The 19,235-nt window shown below is 38.2% G+C and overlaps 1 protein-coding gene across 6 annotated transcripts in view; it reads right to left on the bottom strand.

Annotated features, from left to right (window-relative positions):
- The window catches only part of NPNT (nephronectin), a 74,603-nt gene that overhangs the window by 19,047 nt on the left and 36,321 nt on the right, over positions 1-19,235 (bottom strand). For 5 of the 6 annotated variants that reach the window (XM_057502504.1, XM_036907116.2, XM_036907119.2 and 2 more), the window contains 5 exons: positions 18,308-18,427; positions 16,861-16,980; positions 15,135-15,269; positions 14,699-14,821; positions 12,977-13,363 (listed from right to left, as the gene is read on the bottom strand). In XM_057502504.1, the coding sequence (XP_057358487.1) occupies positions 12,977-13,363; positions 14,699-14,821; positions 15,135-15,269; positions 16,861-16,980; positions 18,308-18,427 (885 nt within the window). The remainder of the gene's footprint in view (positions 1-12,976; positions 13,364-14,698; positions 14,822-15,134; positions 15,270-16,860; positions 16,981-18,307; positions 18,428-19,235) is intronic. The other variant, XM_057502503.1, reaches the window with a different exon arrangement.

Genomic DNA, 19,235 nt, shown 5'->3' with positions numbered 1-19,235 from the left:
GGAATCACTTTGAAGGAGGAAAGGAAGCTTCTATTTCTGACATTTACCAGACCCATCATGTAAGTTTCCCATCTCAGAGTCATCTCTGAAAAGGCTGATGTCACTATTGCCACCATCAAGTAGTTGAGCTGATACTCTATTTTAACATCACGATTGTTTAACTAGGTACTATGAACACCTACAGAAAACAGGGTGTTCCAATTATTTGGTAATATAGGATAGATGAAGCAGCAGCTTTTTATTTTCATTTTCTCTGCTCACCAAATAGCTCACACTCACAAATCAATTCATTTCTAAAGGATCTGGTTAGCCAAAAATAACATTCAAATTGTAATGAACTACAGTAAAAAGCATCAGAAAAGTATAAAATCAGAATTAGAACACAAAATAGGGCTGTATTTCTATGAGTTAAGTAGGAAATGTCATCATTACCATAAAAATGAATTCACATCACCAGAAGTAGTAATAATAGCTGTTGGGTATTGAGTTTTATTATATGCGAGCACTGTATGAATTCTGCATGCACACTCATCTTGTTTTCACAACAGCTTGGTGAGGCAGATGCTATTATTACCCCACTCACAGCTGAGGAAACAAAGGCACAGGAAAATATAATAACAAGCCCCAAATCACACAGTGGCTGAGCACAGCACTTCTCATTACAGCTCTAGAGATATATGTGCCTACAACTTAAAAAACAGTAACAAAACAAAACAAACAACAACAAAAAATGATTTCTGACTTTGGTCACATTCACCAAGAACTCTATTTATACTTTCCAGAAAGAACTATTTTTTCCTTTACCAGCAACCATAGGATCCAATTAAAATATAAATTGAAAATCTTGAAAACTTGCAGAGTTCACAGCACCAGAACCTGACCCATAAACAACTCATTCCTTTAAAACACTAGCAGAAATGTAATCTTCAGGGAGATGTCAGGCATTCCTCAGGGTCTCTCGTTTAGGCCTTGCTGTTTACTAGAAAGCAAACTAGTTTGAAGACCTCTTCACCCCTCAGCAGCAACAATCTTTTTACTCATCACTACAGAGAATCAGAAAAGAGGTCATATTTTCATGACTACAAACAATGCGATTACACTAGCCAGACTCTATAAAATCTGTAGAAGGGAAATAAGAGAACCTCTGGACAGCATGTACCAAAACAGCAATCAGTAAAGTGGAAACAATTTTCTTCTTATTACCTACGTGGAATTTCAACATATTCTCATGATCTAGAATAACATAGCATAACGAGTCTGGTTCTCAGATATGGCCACTTCCAAGAGCACCTGATACATACTACATTATATTCTATAATCTTTATTCTACAACACTTTTCTTTATATGATGCTGATACTACAATTCAGGTATAAATGCTAAATTTTAAACATTCCTCATCAGGCTAATTCTGTCTCCATTCAAGACATAGTTCTGCTAAATTGAATGACATTATGGTGTAGAGAGCCTGTTATTCAGTGTGCTCGTAGATTAGCAGTATATGAGCTTGTTAGAAATGCAGAATCTCAGGTCCTACCCTAGACCCCCTGAATTGGAGTTTTCATTTTAACAAGGTCCCATGTAACTTATTATATACACTAAAGACTGAAAAGTACTTCCCTAGGAATTATTTTAGGAAATGTGCAGTATGGATTAGGAATCTACATCTTAAATAAGCACCCCAAGTTATTCTGGTTCAAAAGCGCTTTCGACAACACTTTGAAAAAAAAATCTGCTTCCTGGTCCAAGAATATATTTCTGGCAGTAATATGAGCTTTTGAGCTAAAATGGATTTATCTGGCATAACTGTAAAGAAAACTTTGAAAGGTTAAAAATAGAAGTTAATACAAATGTTGGCGAGGCTGTGGAGAAAGGGGAACCCTCCTACACTGCTGGTGGGAATGTAAACTTGTTCAACCATTGTGGAAAGCAGTATGGAGGTACATCAAAATGCTCAAAACAGACTTACCATTTGACCCAGGAATTGCACTCCTAGGAATTTACCCTAAGAATGCAGCAATCAAGTATGAGAAAGATCAGTGCACCCCTATGTTTATCGCAGCACTATTTACAATAGCCAAGAATTGGAAGCAACCTAAATGTCCATCGATAGATGAATGGATAAAGAAGATGTGGTACATATACACAATGGAATACTACTCAGCCATAAGAAAAGGGCAAATCCAACCATTTGCAGCAACATGGATGGAGCTGGAGGGTATTTTGCTCAGTGAAACAAGCCAAGCAGAGAAAGAGAAATACCAAATGATTTCACTCATCTGTGGAATATAAGAACAAAGGAAAAACTGAAGGAGCAAAACAGCAGCAGAATCACAGAACTCAAGAATGGACTAACAGGTACCAAAGGGAAAGGGACTGGGGAGGATGGGTGGGTAGGGAGGGATAAGGGGGGGAGAAGTAGGGGGGTATTAAGATTAGCATCCATAGCGGGGTGGGAGAAAGGGGAGGGCTGTACAACACAGAGAAGACAAGTAGTGATTCTACAACAGGTTGCTACGCTGATGGACAGTGACTGTAAAGGAGTATATAGGGGGGACCTGGTATAGGGGAGAGCCTAGTAAACAAAGTATTCGTCATGTAAGTGTAGATTAATGATTAAAAAAAAAAAAATGCAGTTCCTATGTGGTGACCTCTAATGAGTTCTACACAATGATATAAAGGACATATAAAAGTGTAGGCAAAGGGTCTGTTTGTGTTTATACAGAGGATCAAAGCCTAATTTGGCTACCCCGAAAATGAACTAAGAAACGATATGAAAGAGAACTTCCAACATCAGCACTCTCGGGAAGACTCATGCCAGAAGATGATCATCAAAAAACCCCAACAAAGATCCACGCACTGCTACAGCTGTAGATGCACTCATCCCACCAGCTCCTGGACTTGCCATGGGAATGAAGGAGATATCTAAGCTGGCCTGTGCATACAGTAAAACAACAAATTTGACTGGATCTATACTGTTGGAACTCAACCAAGAATTAGGAGAAGTGCAAATTGTAGCGCTCCAAAATCTTACAACTACAGACTATTTACTGTTAAAAGAACATATGGGATGTGAACAGTGCCCAGGAATGGGTTGTTTTAATTTGTCTGATTTTTCTCAAACTATTCAAATTCAGTTAGATAATAACCATCATATCATTGATAAGTTTTCACAAATGCCTAGGGTGCCTAACTGGTTTTCTTGGTTTCACTGGAGATGGCTGGTAATTACAGGTATGCTTTGGTTATGTAACTATACTCCTATTATGTTAATGTGTGTGCGCAATTTAAGTAGTAGCTTAAAATATATACATGCTGAAGTTACTCTACAAGAAGATATGTCAAAGAAATAATCAATCTTCCCATGTTTTCTCCCGCCTGCTACTTCTATAGCTTTTCTTCTTCCTTCCTAATTACAACGAATTCTTAAATAGAATTCGTGCCTCATATCAAATTTACCGAGTATCATAACTCCTCCAAGTGGTAAAGATACCTCAAGACAAATGCTGGGCATAGAAGCCACAGGGCATAAATATGCAAAGAAATAAAAAGCTAACCATTTCAAACAATAAGGCTTCTCTCTCACTTACCAACTTAACATTTCCCTGTATGGCCCCGGAAGATGACTGGTTAGCCAGAGACGGGTAAGATTCCTGAAGGGAGGAACAACCTAAGACAGGCACAGTCGCAGGGGGGTCATCAGGTGAGAAATTGGGGATCAACAGAGGTGAGGCTTAGAACCTCACCCCCCCTGTTCTGAGAGAAATCTTCTGCATATGTGGATGTTTTATTGCCCTTGTCTAGCTTGGATTAACACATAGTCTACAGGCACACACCTGATCATCTACATTTGCTCTCTTACAACACTAAACTGTGTTTTCTACCTTTATGTTGTATCTACCTACCACTTCAGCATCTTATTAAAAATAATAAAGAGAGAAATGTGGTATCCACATATAAATCAAGTATAAAAATCAAATGTGTATTCATATTTGAACTGTTTATAGTTCATAATGCATGAGCAAAACCAAAAGTTTCTGTGATGACTGCCCTTGTACTGTTCACCATGTAACTTATTCACTATGTAAGAATTTGTTCTCCATGTAAGAACTTGTTCGTTATGCTTCAGAAGATTGGAGACTGACGAAAATTAGGCTTGGGGTGGATTAATGATTGTGCATTGAGCATTGACTCCCCTATACAGAATTTTATTGTTGTTAACAACCATTTGATCAATAAATATGAGAGATGCCCTAACAACAACAACCAAGAAAAAGTACACACTTCCAATTGTAAAATAAATAAGCAACCGGGATGTAATGTATAGCATAAGGAATATAGTCAAAATATTGTAACAACTTGGTATGGTGATAGCTGGTACTTAGAATTATCATGTATATAAATGTTGAATCACTGTGTTGTACACCTGAAACTAATGTAATGTAATACTGTGTGTCAACTACCCTTCAATAAAAAATAATTATCTAAAAAAAAAAAAAAAAAAAAAATAGAAGTTAATAAAAACCTTTAATGAAATTTTAAAGACCAGTATGTTCTAAATAAAATTAACATGATTCAAAATCAGAATTTCCTGAGGTACTTTTTCTAAACACACAACTCACTCTCCTGCTGGGAATAGTGGGATTCCATTACCACAGGCCCTTCTCCTAAGGATTTGCTGCTATAATGAATTACTGTGACCAGTGACAGTGGAAAAGGAATGATTAAAAATCACAGCATGGAGATAACAAAAAAATAATAAAAATCCTAAATATCATAAAACTGGACAGATCCATGGTTACTATTTTAGTCTTTTTTTTCTCCCAGACTTTTATATTCATCTAGACATATGTAGACACGTATTTTATATCTAACTGGGGCCAAATGGTATATACAGTTTTGTATATTCTTTTCACTTCACATTTTTATAATATGGGTATTTCCCCAAGTCACTAATATTTTTCCAAAAACATCATTGCATAATATATCACTGTGTGCTATATTAGAATTATATAAAATACTAGATTAGAATGCATTTTCTCCTAACTCCCTTTACTTTGGCTTCTGCATAAAGTTTTTCTTATTTGCTTTGCCTTGGAGTAGTAGCTCCTATCTGCTCTAATACCAGACTTTGTCTTTGGTGGGTGGTCTCCAACTTTTCAGCAATTCTCTGCAGCATCCCTCTGGTACCTGAACTGGGATATCACCAGTTAAATTTGCTTTTCTTGCTTTAAATCTGCCCAGCACTTTTCTTCCCTCTCCAACCCTCCTGCACCCCCACCAGGTTTTTCCAGATTCCAAGATCAACTACTAGTCTTCCGAACAGTGCAGATGAGAGCTAAGGAGAGAGAGCTACTTCGTTTTGTGGAAAATGGTCTCCATAGTTGTTAGTTCAGCTCAATCCAACCTGAAGTTGGTTACAATGAACTCTAATCCCAAGAGTTAAACAATTCCATGGTTAAATCTATTTGAAAAATGCACATTATGTGCCTCTCTGAGAAATTCACAATGACCATTCGCATATTGAGACATCCTACAGTTAATAAGCCTATTTAAGTTGACTAAACCTAGGATCTTCCAAATTTCTTTGATCTCAGAACTTTTTTAGTCATACACTTGCATAATATTCAAGAGAACTGATGTTCTAGGAAACACAGTTTGAGAAGCAATGGTCTGTTGCATTAATGAAAGAACAAGAATTTCATGCTCTATTGGGGAACTTTAGTTTTGCTCAAATCATGTCTATAGAGCTAGCCCTGCAAATACATCTGATTGCAATTCTATTAACACAAGCTAAAAAGCCTAGGGTCCCTTGAGTTGAAATTATTTTAAAAATACATGCTTCACTTTTTATATCACTCCCCATCACAGTTATGTCTGTAAAATACCATAATCTTTTATATTTTATAGTAATTAATAATTCACAAACATATCTTGTTTTATGTCTGATCCTTGAAACTACTCTATGGGAATGGATGGCTGGGGATATTTTTACCTCCATTTTACAGATGAGAAAGTTTAGGTGGAACATATACTAACTGGTCCAAAGTCTCATAACTCTTAAATAATAGAGGTGAGAATCAAACCAAATATTCTTACTCAATAGTGAGTAGTAAAAACCCCTTAGCAGTAGTTAAGAACCCCTCAGTTTCACTTGCCTCAACCTTATTTTCACATTCCTTTCAGTGTCCTTTCTCTATTTCTCAACATCATGTTTGAAAAAATGTTTTTTTCTTATATTTTTCAAAATACTTGAAAAATATAAGAAAAAAACTCCTACACCTCAATAGCACAAAAAACATAAACATTTACAAGTAAGTTAGAGTTTCTAGAGAATGTCTGTTTTCAATGGCTACATCAAGCTGCATGAGATAAGAGAACGACTGAAACGACTTTGATCACCTGGGGACGGCCTACCTGAATCAACAAGTTATATAAAGCCACGCATGTGCCAGGCATTATTCTAGGTTCTTGGGCATATGAAGGATTACTTAGATTGAAAAAAGTTGAATCCAATATAGAATTCTCTTTCACTCCATTCAACAAATATTTTTGGGTATCTACTATGTGCTAGACACTGTATGACCATTTGAGGAGAAAACATCTGGGGATTAAATACCTGCATTGTAACATAAATGGCAACAGTGGGAAATGATTTAGGTTAGAAAAACATGTTTAAAACAATTCCCCTTCAATCAGTACTGGCTCAGATCTGACGATTATGTATCTTTGGATGCTACAACTTGAGACAGATTTAGAAAACAAACAATGTTCAAAGGGCAAACCAAACAGATTGCTAAGAGGACTGAAAAACAGTATTTCTAAGAAAACACTTATAAAACAGAAATTACTGAGCCAAAAAAGAAACAAATGAATAACTTCCTGGGAGTGTTCCTGTAATACATGGAGACAATGACCAGCTGTGTCCATCAGCCCCAATGTAAAATGTCAATGTTGAAGAGGTGTGAATTATAATTTCATGAATTTAGATTAAACATAAGAAAGGATATCCCAACAGCAGGATGAGTTATTGGGAGGGACTTTAGTCTCCTTGAGAGATTTTGAATATAACCGGGATAATTTTTTTAAAACCTCATAAGGATCATTAATTGATGTTAAAGTTTGTAGGCCCCAAATTAAACGAGAAAAGGCTATTGTATATTCTATCCCAACTGCTTATTTAAAGTTTAAATAACATTTTTGCTGTTTTGAACCCCTTTCTTTTGTAGGAGTGGTAAAAAGACAAGAATTCCAGCTTCAACGGTGTTTTGTTTATACTTACGGGAAACATTGTATTAAGGGGTTGTTTCTTAAATCTTTCTTACTTTCAAAATGTGTATACATTCATACAGGCCAGCTTTCAGATAATAAGAGGATAAAGCAAAAATTATTTGAGCTAGTTTCAGAGTAGAGGAAATACATACTTTGAGACATTATCTCTAAATTAACATAATTTTTCTCCTCTTATTTATATTGCATTTTCAGATTTAAAAATCCACTGATTAGAAAACTAATCTTCACAGAGAAGAGAGGGAGGGGAGAAAGAAAAAAATTGGTGGAAACAATAAAATGTTTGCCCATAATGTAAAAATAAGTAACAATCAGAAAAGGATATTTCAAAAAAAAATTTAACTATAGATGAAACCAGCTTTTGTTATTATTAAACTAGCTTTTGTATGGAAAATTTGCTGTGGAAAATTTACATCATGATAACTTATTTTAAAATGTTATGAGAGATCAATTTATTCATTCCTTTGTGTCACCAAGTGTTCAAGGGCCACTCATGTGCCAGGCATTATTCTAGGTTCTTGAAGTACACCGATGAACAAGCCAGACACAGATCCTTATCTTCAAGAAGTTTGTATTCCAATAAGGAGAGATAAAGACAGACATTATAAATAAGTAAATAACATAGTATATTAGAAGGTGATAAATGCTACTAAAAACAGGAAAACAGCTGAAAGTAAGTAGCAAGACCAGGTGTGCTGGTGGTGGTCGGGAGAGGCCATGGCGCTGACTAGGAGGGGACAGTGGCCTCACTGGCAGGTTGAGGGCTGTGGAAGGTGATGAGGAAGTGAGGCAAGCTGATGGCTGGGGGAAGGGTGTTCCAGGGAGAGGGGACAGTCGGGGCAAAAGTCCTAAGGTGGGAGAAGTCTGAGGAAAGCGAGGAGGCTGGCGTGGAGTGAATGAGGGAGGCTGGGAGGAGGGAAGAGCCTCTAGGACTCTCTAAGACATTGGGAGGGCTGAGGTTCTCGCGGGAGAACATGGATGCTAGTGCAGAGCTCTGAGCAGTGACATCTCCTTTCTGTTTTAGAAGCTCACTCTGGCTGCTGGGTTAAGAGACCCCAGGGGCAGGGGTGGAGGCAGGGAGGCTTGTGGGAAGGCTACTGCAGCACAGGCCCTGGTTCCCCAGCCATAATTGAGTGGAGAGCTGCTGCTGTAACTCATTAGGTGGCAAAACTAACCTACACTTAACCTAACTTGACCGTCTTTAGTAGCCAAGTTAAATATTCATGTTTCACTGTAGACACATTAACATGCTTCAGCGTATAATATGCAGCATATGGATGGTATTACTTTACTAAAACGTGAACACTGCTATACTCCACAACTCATCTGGATAAAGGATTCTGCAGCCCACACCCCAGGGGAAGGATGGCAGGGGCCAGAGTGCTAGCACTGGAGTGGTGAGCAGTGGTCACACTTTGGATATAATTTGAAGGCAAGGCTAACAGGATGTCCATACAGATTGGATGTGAGTATTAAAAAGAGTAATTTAAGATGATTTCATGTTCTTCGTCCTTTGCAACTGGTAGGATGGAGGTGCTATCTCCAGGGATGGAAAGGCTATGGGTAGAATGTTTGGGGTGATGATCAGGAACAACTGGACATACTGAGTTTGAGACCTATATTTTCATCTAACTGGAGAAATACAAGTGATATACACATCTAGAGTCTGGGGAGAAGTCTGGGCTACAGATGTATTTGTGTTATATATTTTTTCTTCTTTGATTTCCTTTTAGAATATATATTTACACTCTTTTCTCAGGACAATACATACATACACACACACACACACACAAATAAAAGCTCTGTTTAACAATCTCTTTCATAAACAAATACATATCTTTCAGTGTAAGAAGAAAACACAATTGAAGTATGGGCCTCTTTGAGGACTGCCCAACAGTGGCTGTCATGAACATCACCTGAAAATTCATGAAATGAGGAAAGCCAAATTCTTTTTTTAAGACCAGTGCAGGATAAGGATGGCTTAAGAAATTATTAGGCCAGAAGTAAAGAAAATATTCAATGAAGAAATGGTGCTGAACTAAAATAATACTAAGATTCCTTTGTGTTTTCACAGTAAATAAACACTAGTTATTTGTCCTGGATTAAAAACTTTGACCCCTTCCCTTATTCAGAAGGTATGCTACAATCATAAGACAGCAAATTCAGATGCGTCCAGAATATTCTCATACATGCTTAAGTTAAGCAGCAGCCACAGCTGAAGATGAAATGGGAGTGGAATTTGATTTTTGGCAGTGGTGCCCAAAGGCAGAATGCTATCTGTGGCATGCAACAGCTCTGGCACGGGATCAAGGCGATTCCTTCCCAGGGCACGTCTTTCCGATCACACTCTCTTAGAATGAGTGCTCTCAAACATCATCGCAACTCCACGTTTCCCCCATTTCATCCTACTGGTGAACTCAGATGTTATTTTTGATGCACATGTGTATTGATAGGGAGAGGAATAGTGGGAAGAAAGACACATTTTCAAAAGACAAAACATTAAAAGACTCAGAAAAATGTTGATATCTATGTTAGTGTCATTTTATATTAAATAGCCTAGGCAGCACAATAATATGTATATACATACTAATATTTACTTAAGTACCCATTAATAAAAATCCCATTATATGATCAGAAAGGATGAAAAAAAGTAGAAGAATCAGAAACAGCAGAGACTGAAGGAGGGAAGGAGGGAGGGAGGAGAAAGGGAAAGAGGAGAAAGATTACAAAAAGATGCTTTTCAAAAAATTAGTGATTTTTACACATAAAATGGATTTTTAGACCTACCATCTAATTCCTCTAAAAGTTGTGTTTGTTACCCAAAATATACACAATTACAACTACAGAAGAATTAGACAATCTCAATCTCTCTTTAAATGGACAATGACCTAGAAGAAAAATTTGATTGAGTCACATACAACCAAAAAGAAGTTTTTCTTCAAAAAATCACGAACATCAGTATTCTTTGCACTCACTTGGTAAAACACTGCAGGAGTGTTCAATATAAAAGAAGCAAAGTCCCATCAAGGGGGGATGGGAAAAGGAAAAGAAGAAACTAGCAATGTCAAAAGGATAAGAGGAGACCAGAGTAATTGCAGATGGAGGAAATGTCACAGATGGATAAACACAGGGAACACCCAGAAGATGTACCAACTGCCCATTTTGGTCAGGTAATAAGGGAACAACCTTTGCGTCCTTCAAAACCTGCTTCTTTACCTACAGACTCTATCTCCATTGGTGGAAGCACTCTACCCAGGCCCCCATTAAAACTCTGGGGGTCTTTAATCTAGCTCAAGTCTAGATCTAACTCAGCTGACAGCACATGCAAGGGATAGCTGTCCAGTTTCTCTCACCAGCCCTTGACTCAATCCTCCAATTTATGACAATTTATTGCATATGCTGTACTGCTTCCTACCTTTGTTCTGTTACTGTGTTGTCCCCATTAACTATAAGGCCTCCCTTTTCTCACCCTCTTTGCCCCATTTCACTCAGGAACCCTTCTCCTCATACTCACACTGAAAGACTAGGTACCTCTTTTCTCTACTCCCATAAAGTCCTACACAAATCTCTTTCACTAACATAGTATCAGAGTTATCTTCTAGGTGACTGTCATTTCCACCAGATTATAAACTTTTCTGTTTTATCTTTGTAAGCCCAATGCCTGGTACAGGGTCTGGCAATCTAAAATGTACTCAAAATGTTTACTGATTGAATGAATGAACAGTTAGCTTCAAAGTTAAATGGCACATTATATAGTAAGTCCCCTATCTCTGGGAATTTTCAAATAAATCTGAGTAAGGAAAGTTCTCACACTGGATAGGAGCTGTGATCTACTATATGACTTTGTGATATTCTTTTCATTTCTACACATGTTCTTATTTACCCAATTAGCTGACGTATATACACTCTTTACAGTATTTAGCAATAGGGATATATGACTTACACTCCATACACCTTATTCTGTTTATGAGTTTGATTCTTATTCAAAGCATGCACTGTGGCCAAAATGTCATCATAAAGAGCTTATTAAAACTGTGCTAACAGAAATGATCCCAGATAGTCAAAGTTATTCTGAGAAAAGAAAAACAAAGCAGGAGGCATCACACTTCCTGATTTCAAGCTATATTCTAAAGCTATAGTCATCAGAACACTATGGTGCTGGCATAAAAACAGACACATAGACCAACAGAACATTCAAGAATCCAGGAATATACCCAAATATATATGGTCAACTAATATTTGACAAGAAAACCAAGAACATTCAATGGAGAAAAGTCAGTCTCTTTAATAAATGGCAGTAGGAAAAAATGAATATCAGATGCAAAGGAATGAATCAGAACTTTATCTTATACCACACAAAAAATAACTCAAAATGGATTAAAGACTTGAAGTCATTCAAAGTCCTAGGAGAAAATAAAAGAAAAAAATTCTAATGTGCATCTTGGCAGTGAAACACAAACCACAAAATCACAAAAAACAAGTGGGACTACATCAAACTCAAAAACTTATGCACAGCCAATGGAAGAATCAAAAAATTAAAAATAACCTGTGGAATGGGAAAAAAACACTTACAAACCAATATATGTGCTATGGGGTTAGTATCTAAAATATACAGGAACTCCTACACCTCAACAGCACAAAAAACAAGCAATCCAATTAAAAAATGGGCAAAGGACGTGAATAGACATTTGTCCAAAGAAGATACACAAAGGGTCAACAAGTACATGAAAAGATGCTCAACACCACTAATTATTGGAGAAATGCAAATCAAAACCACAAAATATCACCTCACACCTGTCAGAATGGCTATTATCAAGAAGACAAGGGATAATGAAAGCTGGTGAGGATGTGGAGAAAAGGAACCCTTGTGCACTGTTGGTGGGAATGTAAGTTGGTGCATCCACTACAGAAAACAGTACAGAGGTTCCTCAAAAATTGAAAATAGAAATAGCATATGATCCAGCAATCCCACTTCTGGAAATATGTCCAAAAGAAATAAAACACTATGTTAAAAAGATATCTTTACCCCCAATTTCATAGCATTATTCACAAGAGCCAAGATATGGAAACAATCAAAGTGTCACATGTCTGATGAATGGACTAAAGAACTTGTGGCATATATACACAATGGAATATTATTCAGCCATAAAAAATGAGAAAAATCCTGCCATTTGAGACAACATGGATGGATCTTGAGGCACTATGTTTAAGTAAAATAAGTCAGACAGAGAAGGACAAATACTGTATCATCTCATATGTGGACTCCAAAAAACAATATAAAAGTCATAGAAAGAGGATCAGATTTGTGGTTACCAGAGGCAGGGGTTTGGGGGAGGAGGAATTGGAGGAAGGTGATCAAAAGGTATAAACTTCAACTTATAAGATAAATAAGTACTAGGTACGTAGTGTACAGACTTATGACTATAATTAACACTGCCATATGATTTATATGAAAGTGGTTAAGAGTAAATCCTAAGAGTTCTCATCACAAAGAAAAGAATAGTTCTTTTCCTGTTATGTCTACATGAGGTGATGGATGTTAACTAAACTCACTGGGGTGACCATTTCACAATATATGTAAGTCAAACTATTATACTGTACTCCTTAAACTTATACTGGGCTGTAGGTCAATTATTACCTCCATAAAACTAGAAAAAACCCTAAGAAATGTGCTAACATATGACTCACTGAACACATCTCCTCTGGGTTTCTGGGGATCCGTCTGTATCCTGTTGTCGACTGTACTCTGTCTCAGCGATGTAGCAGCAGCTGGGGTTGCTGTTGTCGGTCTGCTGGTTGGTCCTTCTGGGCTAGGTGGTAGAGGTGTTCTGGGCCCTGTGGGTGGGGGAGGGGGCGGGGGAGGCTCCAGTGTTGGCTTTGGTGTAGGTCTTGTTGTTGGTTTAGAAGTGGGCCTGTTGGTAGTGACAGGAGGAATATATGGTGTCTTCAGAGGCCACCTAGTACTTCCGACATCAGGAATCCAATTATTGTGTCTTCCATCACCCTTTGAAATGGTGCCATTTCCCTTTGGTACATGGATTGGACCTGAAGGTTCAATCATAACTTTTGGAATATCTAAAAGAATCAAAAGATTTAAATTAGTATGTAAACATCTCTCCTTGTAAAGTGAAACATCAAAACATAAAAAACAAACCATCAAAATGAACTCATGCCAGCCAGGCTTACTTTTCATTCAGAATACTCCTCTACTGTATGTGATGCTGTTTTCTGAAGAGCAAACATGTGTGTGTATATGATATGTACTTTTTTGCACATATACATATATCCATCCCAAGGATGTATGCAAAAATTATATTGTTTCTGTAATGAATATGTATTACTTGAAACACAAAGTTTTAAGTATTTGTAAAGTAGAAACAATGAATGAGATTTTTAAAATACAGAGACATTCTGTTTTTTCAAATATGAGAAATGTACATTTAGAATCTGTTAAGTGTCCCTATGGTACATGTGTATTATAAAATCATACTTAGAATTGTCTAAAGACTAATACTTTTCCACACTTATGCAAATTTGATGCATGCAAAAACATTTTCCTTAAATGTTTACATGTTGTTTCCATAGTTGGTTTCCCTTCCTCCTTCCTAATTTATACAACTGCTTTTTAAAAAGAAAACATGAGATCACCAAGATCATCTGTGGAATCTTCTTCCTTGATTATCTTCACCAAAAGGAATTAATATTTAATATTCCTGGAACAATACACTCCAGACTGGGAGTATGACTACATGACCCTTCAAAAATCCTTTAGTCCTCATAATTTTATACCTCATGATTTCCATTAAATACTCCAGAAATTTAAAAAATTATCTACTGTTACACAAAATGTATGCCAAATTATAGCTTTGGTTTGTGCAAGTTTATCTGGGAGGGTGTTTCTTTTCATGTTCATCTGTGAACACAGCCATACTCCAAACAGAGCTTATAAAAATTTAAAAAGCAAAACACTTCTGAAACACTAGAGAAAATAAATATGGGGATGGTTTTTTTAGTAGTAGAATTAGAAGGCATAAAACAGAGGAACAAAAAATGTTAATAATCTGAATAGAATGTACTCAGATTATCCCACCATTATATTCTAATGCTAACAACAAACACAGTTATTTCTGACTATAATGCAATCAAATTCTCAGGGATGGCTCTCTGAATTCTTGCCTATAGGGCAGCTATTGAGAGATTATAGTCAAGGAATTGAAGGCTTTTAAGATTAGAATGTAATACTGGTCTTTAAAAATACCTGAGCCTGTGATTTTATTGTTTGTGGAAAGCACAGACTAATATTACTACCTATGAACATTACACTCTTAGGTGATTAATCTCGTTCCTTATCCTGTGTGTAATCCTGTATTTCCTGCTGGAGCTTCAAGCTGGGAGACAAGCATTACTCACACACACAGCTCAGTCCGTTGCCCTGGTATCCGTCTTTACATTTGCACCTGTAGGACCCGTGTATGTTGTGACATCGAGCAAAGCTGCCGCACTGGTGCTGACCGAGGGAGCATTCATCGATATCTGCACGGGAGAGTAGGAAAAGAGGAGGTCTCTTTGGAAGATAAATGTGATGGCTTACAAAACATACACAGGTTCAAAAAAATGTTGGGTTGTTTTTATTTTTTGGCAGTGTGGAGGCCCATGTAGAATCAGCAGATAAACAGAAGAAATAAATGTGTGTGCGTTCAGAACTACCAGTGGCTGAATTGGACTTCTGTTTGTTTAATTTATTGCCAGTACCCTCCCCTCCCTCTGACATTCCAGTTGTCACCACAATTAAGAGACCTTTTCCCCGCCACCAGAAGAAACGCAGGCAGTGGCAGGGGCTCATTACCGTGACACTGGTATTTGCCTCCGATGTACACGAGCTCGAAGCCTTTGTGACACTTGCAGATGTAACTCCCAAAAGTGTTGACACACTGCCTGAATCTAGGGCAGGAGGCTCTTCCAGTAGCACATTCATCAACATCTAGAAACGTAAATCAGCTCTGTCTTAGGAAGAGCAACAGCATGTTCAGGTGAAGTAGATTTTAAAATAAATGATTGTCAGCAAATGGTCGCCAGGCACACAGTGGCTCATCAGAAATGTTACCCAGTGGGTTGCCCCCATGGGCAACATAAATTCCACATGTTCAAATTTAACTCCTCCTCACCCAGCCATCCTCCTCCTGCCCACCTGTCCCCACACACTGCACCTACGCCCGGCCTCGTCGCTCCAGTTAGAAACACGGGCCGCCCCTGACAGCCCTATTCTCCAGAACCCCCGATCACCAGGCCCACCCTACCTCTGAAAAATGGCCCGAACTCGCCTACCCTTCTCTTCACCCACTGCCACCACCCTGGTCCATGCGACTGTCCCCAGGTTAGGCTGCCGCAAAAGCCTCCACACAGACTCTCTCGGGCCCGGCTTACCCCTCCAAAGCATTCCCACTCAGCTGTGAACATGGATTTACTAAAACATAAGACTGGACTATACCCATGTACTTAAAACTCTTCAACTGTTTCTCCTTGCTTTTGGAATTAAATCCTCATTCCTCACCATGTCCTTGACGGCTGTGCAATAGTTCTTACCTACCTCACCTGCTGACTGTGTCTCAAGCCACCGGCCCTCATACTCAGTGCCGGCCTTTTCTTTCAAAACCTCACTCAGGCCAGCCTCTCTTTCCCTGCTGTGTCCTGCAAGCTGATTCTTCACATGGCCAGTGGTCAGGGTCTGTCTTTATAGCTTTCCTCATCCATTTTCTAAAATAGACCCTTTCTGTTTTTCTCTCTCCTAGTACCTCATATTAACACTCAGCAATGTTTGTCATTTTATTGGATATTTGTTTCTTTTATGTCTCCGCCATTAGAACATCAGCTTTGTGAAAATAAAAATCTTGCCTGCTTTGCCCATTGCTGTGTATCCTAGCCCTTAGCACAGTGTCTACAAAATAGAAAGTACTCAATAAATCTCTTGAATCACTTAATATCTCTGTTCCTTGAGTGCTTACTACATGCTAGGTACGCTGCCCAACTCACTCAGTCCTCATGATGGTCTATGTGGCATTACTCCCATTTTAAAGATGAGGAAGCTCAAGCTCAAAGACAGGAAGTCTCTTGCCTCAGGTTAAATATCAAATATATGGCAGAGCCAGCTTTGAAATCAAAGCCCAGACGCAACTGCAATCCTATACTGCCTCCCTAATTTATAGGAAGAAATTCTAACTCTTAGCACAATAATTACAGTCTAGCCCCTTCTACCTGTTCAGCTTTGTCACTCACTGCCTCTCACATTCTGGAAATCCTGAGCTTTTCCAGTTTCCCTGAACACTGTGCTCCTTGAGGCGTCAGTGCTTTGCACGTGTGGTTTCCTCTGCCTGAAGCTTCCTCCTGCCCCTCATTTTTAGCGAAACAAGGAATCCATGTTCCTCTCACAGAGAACGGTCCTCTTCTAAGACATCTGCTGTCTTCTAGGGATAGCTAATTACCTGATCTGACTGCCTTTTCTCCTTACTGCAATCATCCTCACTTTCTTCTTTTATCTTAAAGGGGCTGACAGCAATTTTGGCTTTATGACTCACCCACACAGGTCCGCCCGTCAGGAGCCAGCTGTAGGCCAGGAGAGGGGCACTGGCACCGGATCTGTCCTTTGACAACATCACAGCCATACTGGCAGTTTGCCATGGAGCACGTCAGGGCACCTGGAAAGAGTGACTGGCTGACTAGAAGCATAGAGAACAAATTTTGTAACTGAAATAACTGTGTTTTTTACTTGGTTTTACACCAGTGACACTGAATCAACAATGAAGACGAAAAGGCCTCAATCATCCAACAGTCTAAAAAAGTCAGAAACAGGGGGAGGCACAGAAAGGCCTTCCTCCCCCAGGGATTAAAAAGTGAGCCAGCTGTTATCATCTGGGGAACATCTTTATAATGCATTTGAAGATGAAGAGTTAAAAGACAAATGTAATACCTTAGCTCACATAGATTATCTGGAAAATTCTCCAGTGGCCCAGAAAGTTGAGGATTGAGGTATTTTTCCAGATTACTCGTGGTAAATGATGGTCTTAAAACATAAAGCAACTTTCTCAACTTCCCTTTAAATTTCCCCAGAGATAGCAGATTTCCCACTGACTTCCACAGCATTAGAAGATTCTAGCATCCTTGGCACATTATTAAACATGAACTCACCCCATTCCAGAAATGTCCATGCTAAATATGCAATGCTAAATAATATTAGCTAATCTTTTTTATTTTATAAAATGCAACCCAGTTAGGGAGAGATAACTTATAATTAACTAATGGATAATTAAATAATTTAACAGATAATTCAGTAAAAAATCAAAATCAAGTCATCAATGGTTGGGTATCATATAAACACAATCTCAATTCAGCCTGCAGAAAGTATCAGGGCATTGTCCATGTTATAAATACATCCAAATGGTAATAAGAAACACCATACATTTCTTTCTTACAAAGACACACATGTAATCTGCTTTCATATTATTATAATTTTTCATTTGAACTATATTTTTTTAGAAAAGAGAACTTAGTCTTTAGACTACTGTAAAGAAAGGTGAAAATGAAGTGAGAAGGTATTTATGAATAGTTCATTTTTAATCAACGTACTTGATGGATTCTCTACGAGCAAATAGTTTAATATTCATCCTTATGGATAGCAATGGTCCTCAAATAGTCATTAATGTTTTTCTAGCTGGAATAGTTCTATGCCCAGATAGAAGACATGGAAAAATGTGTTGGGAAAAACATTGGAAAATACACTTAGTTTTGTAATTCTTGTTCTAAATTGCACTTCCAAATCAATTTCACATTGGCACCCATGGTGAGACAATGTTAGACATTTATAATGGGCAGCTCCTATTTTGATTTTCAATACCTTAGGCGCACATACAAACACATGCTCACATCCTGTTCAGGAGGGCCTGGGAGGCCGCTTTCACACACACCAGAGCACAACATGAAATCAAACCCAAAGCCCTTGTAAAACAGTTAAGATTCTTGACATACTTGAGCAGGACCCGTCCGGCATAAGCATGTACCCGCTGAGACAGAAGCACTTGTAGCTGCCGTAGGTGTTCATGCACCTGTGTTTGCAAGGCCTGGGCTTCAGGCCGCACTCATTTAGATCTGAAAAGAAGGGGGTGGAGCCGAGAAATGAGACCATCTCACAACTCAACCTCATTTTAAATACTTCTCTATATTGCAGGATGAAGGAGAAAAGGCAGTCAGCTATAGTAACCCATCATTTACGTAAGAGATGGAGCCTGTTCACGCTGACTTAATTTTAATACCGGTCTCATGAGGAGCATCCATGGGTTTTCTATCAGAAGTGAGGGAAAGCCTTACAACCATGGGAAGGCCGTGTGAATTCCTGGAGCTTAAATTACACAGTACATGTGATCTTTGTCCACAAAGGACAGTTAGGAAGAGTCACTTCACAGACACATGCCTACGTGTCATCCCTGGAAAGAGCAACATATGCCTCCGCCTAGGTGGAGGTGCTCTTCCATCTGTCTGACTCCAATATCCTCAAAATATCTGGGTTATCCTACTAGGGTTACTCCTGACTATGTGATCATCCTGTTCCCATTTCTTCCTGTTTCCGTTTAAAAAAAGCGATCATATGAGCCTATTTTAGTTTACAATATATGAATTTTAAAACATTAGACTGCTTCAACCTTCTCCCCCAGAGCTATAATTTCAGAGGTTAAGAGCTACATGAATTAGAATGATCACTGTTGGGTGCTTTCTCATTCAATCTCAGAGATTCTATACTAATCTCAGAGTAAAGAAGAAACTTCTTTCTGCCTTTAATTATGCATTCAAGTCACAAAACAAACTAAAAAAAAGACCCTTCCACATATTTACATTCATTCAGCAGTTAAGAAAGGCATATGGAAATACTAAGTAAGGAGTGATGCATAATGGATTATTA

This window comes from Manis pentadactyla, chromosome 5 (assembly GCF_030020395.1).
Source record: "Manis pentadactyla isolate mManPen7 chromosome 5, mManPen7.hap1, whole genome shotgun sequence".
In the NCBI taxonomy this organism is placed as follows: domain Eukaryota; kingdom Metazoa; phylum Chordata; class Mammalia; order Pholidota; family Manidae; genus Manis; species Manis pentadactyla.
Note: the sequence above shows the minus strand (reverse complement) of the source record. Positions and strands in the feature narration are given on the sequence as shown.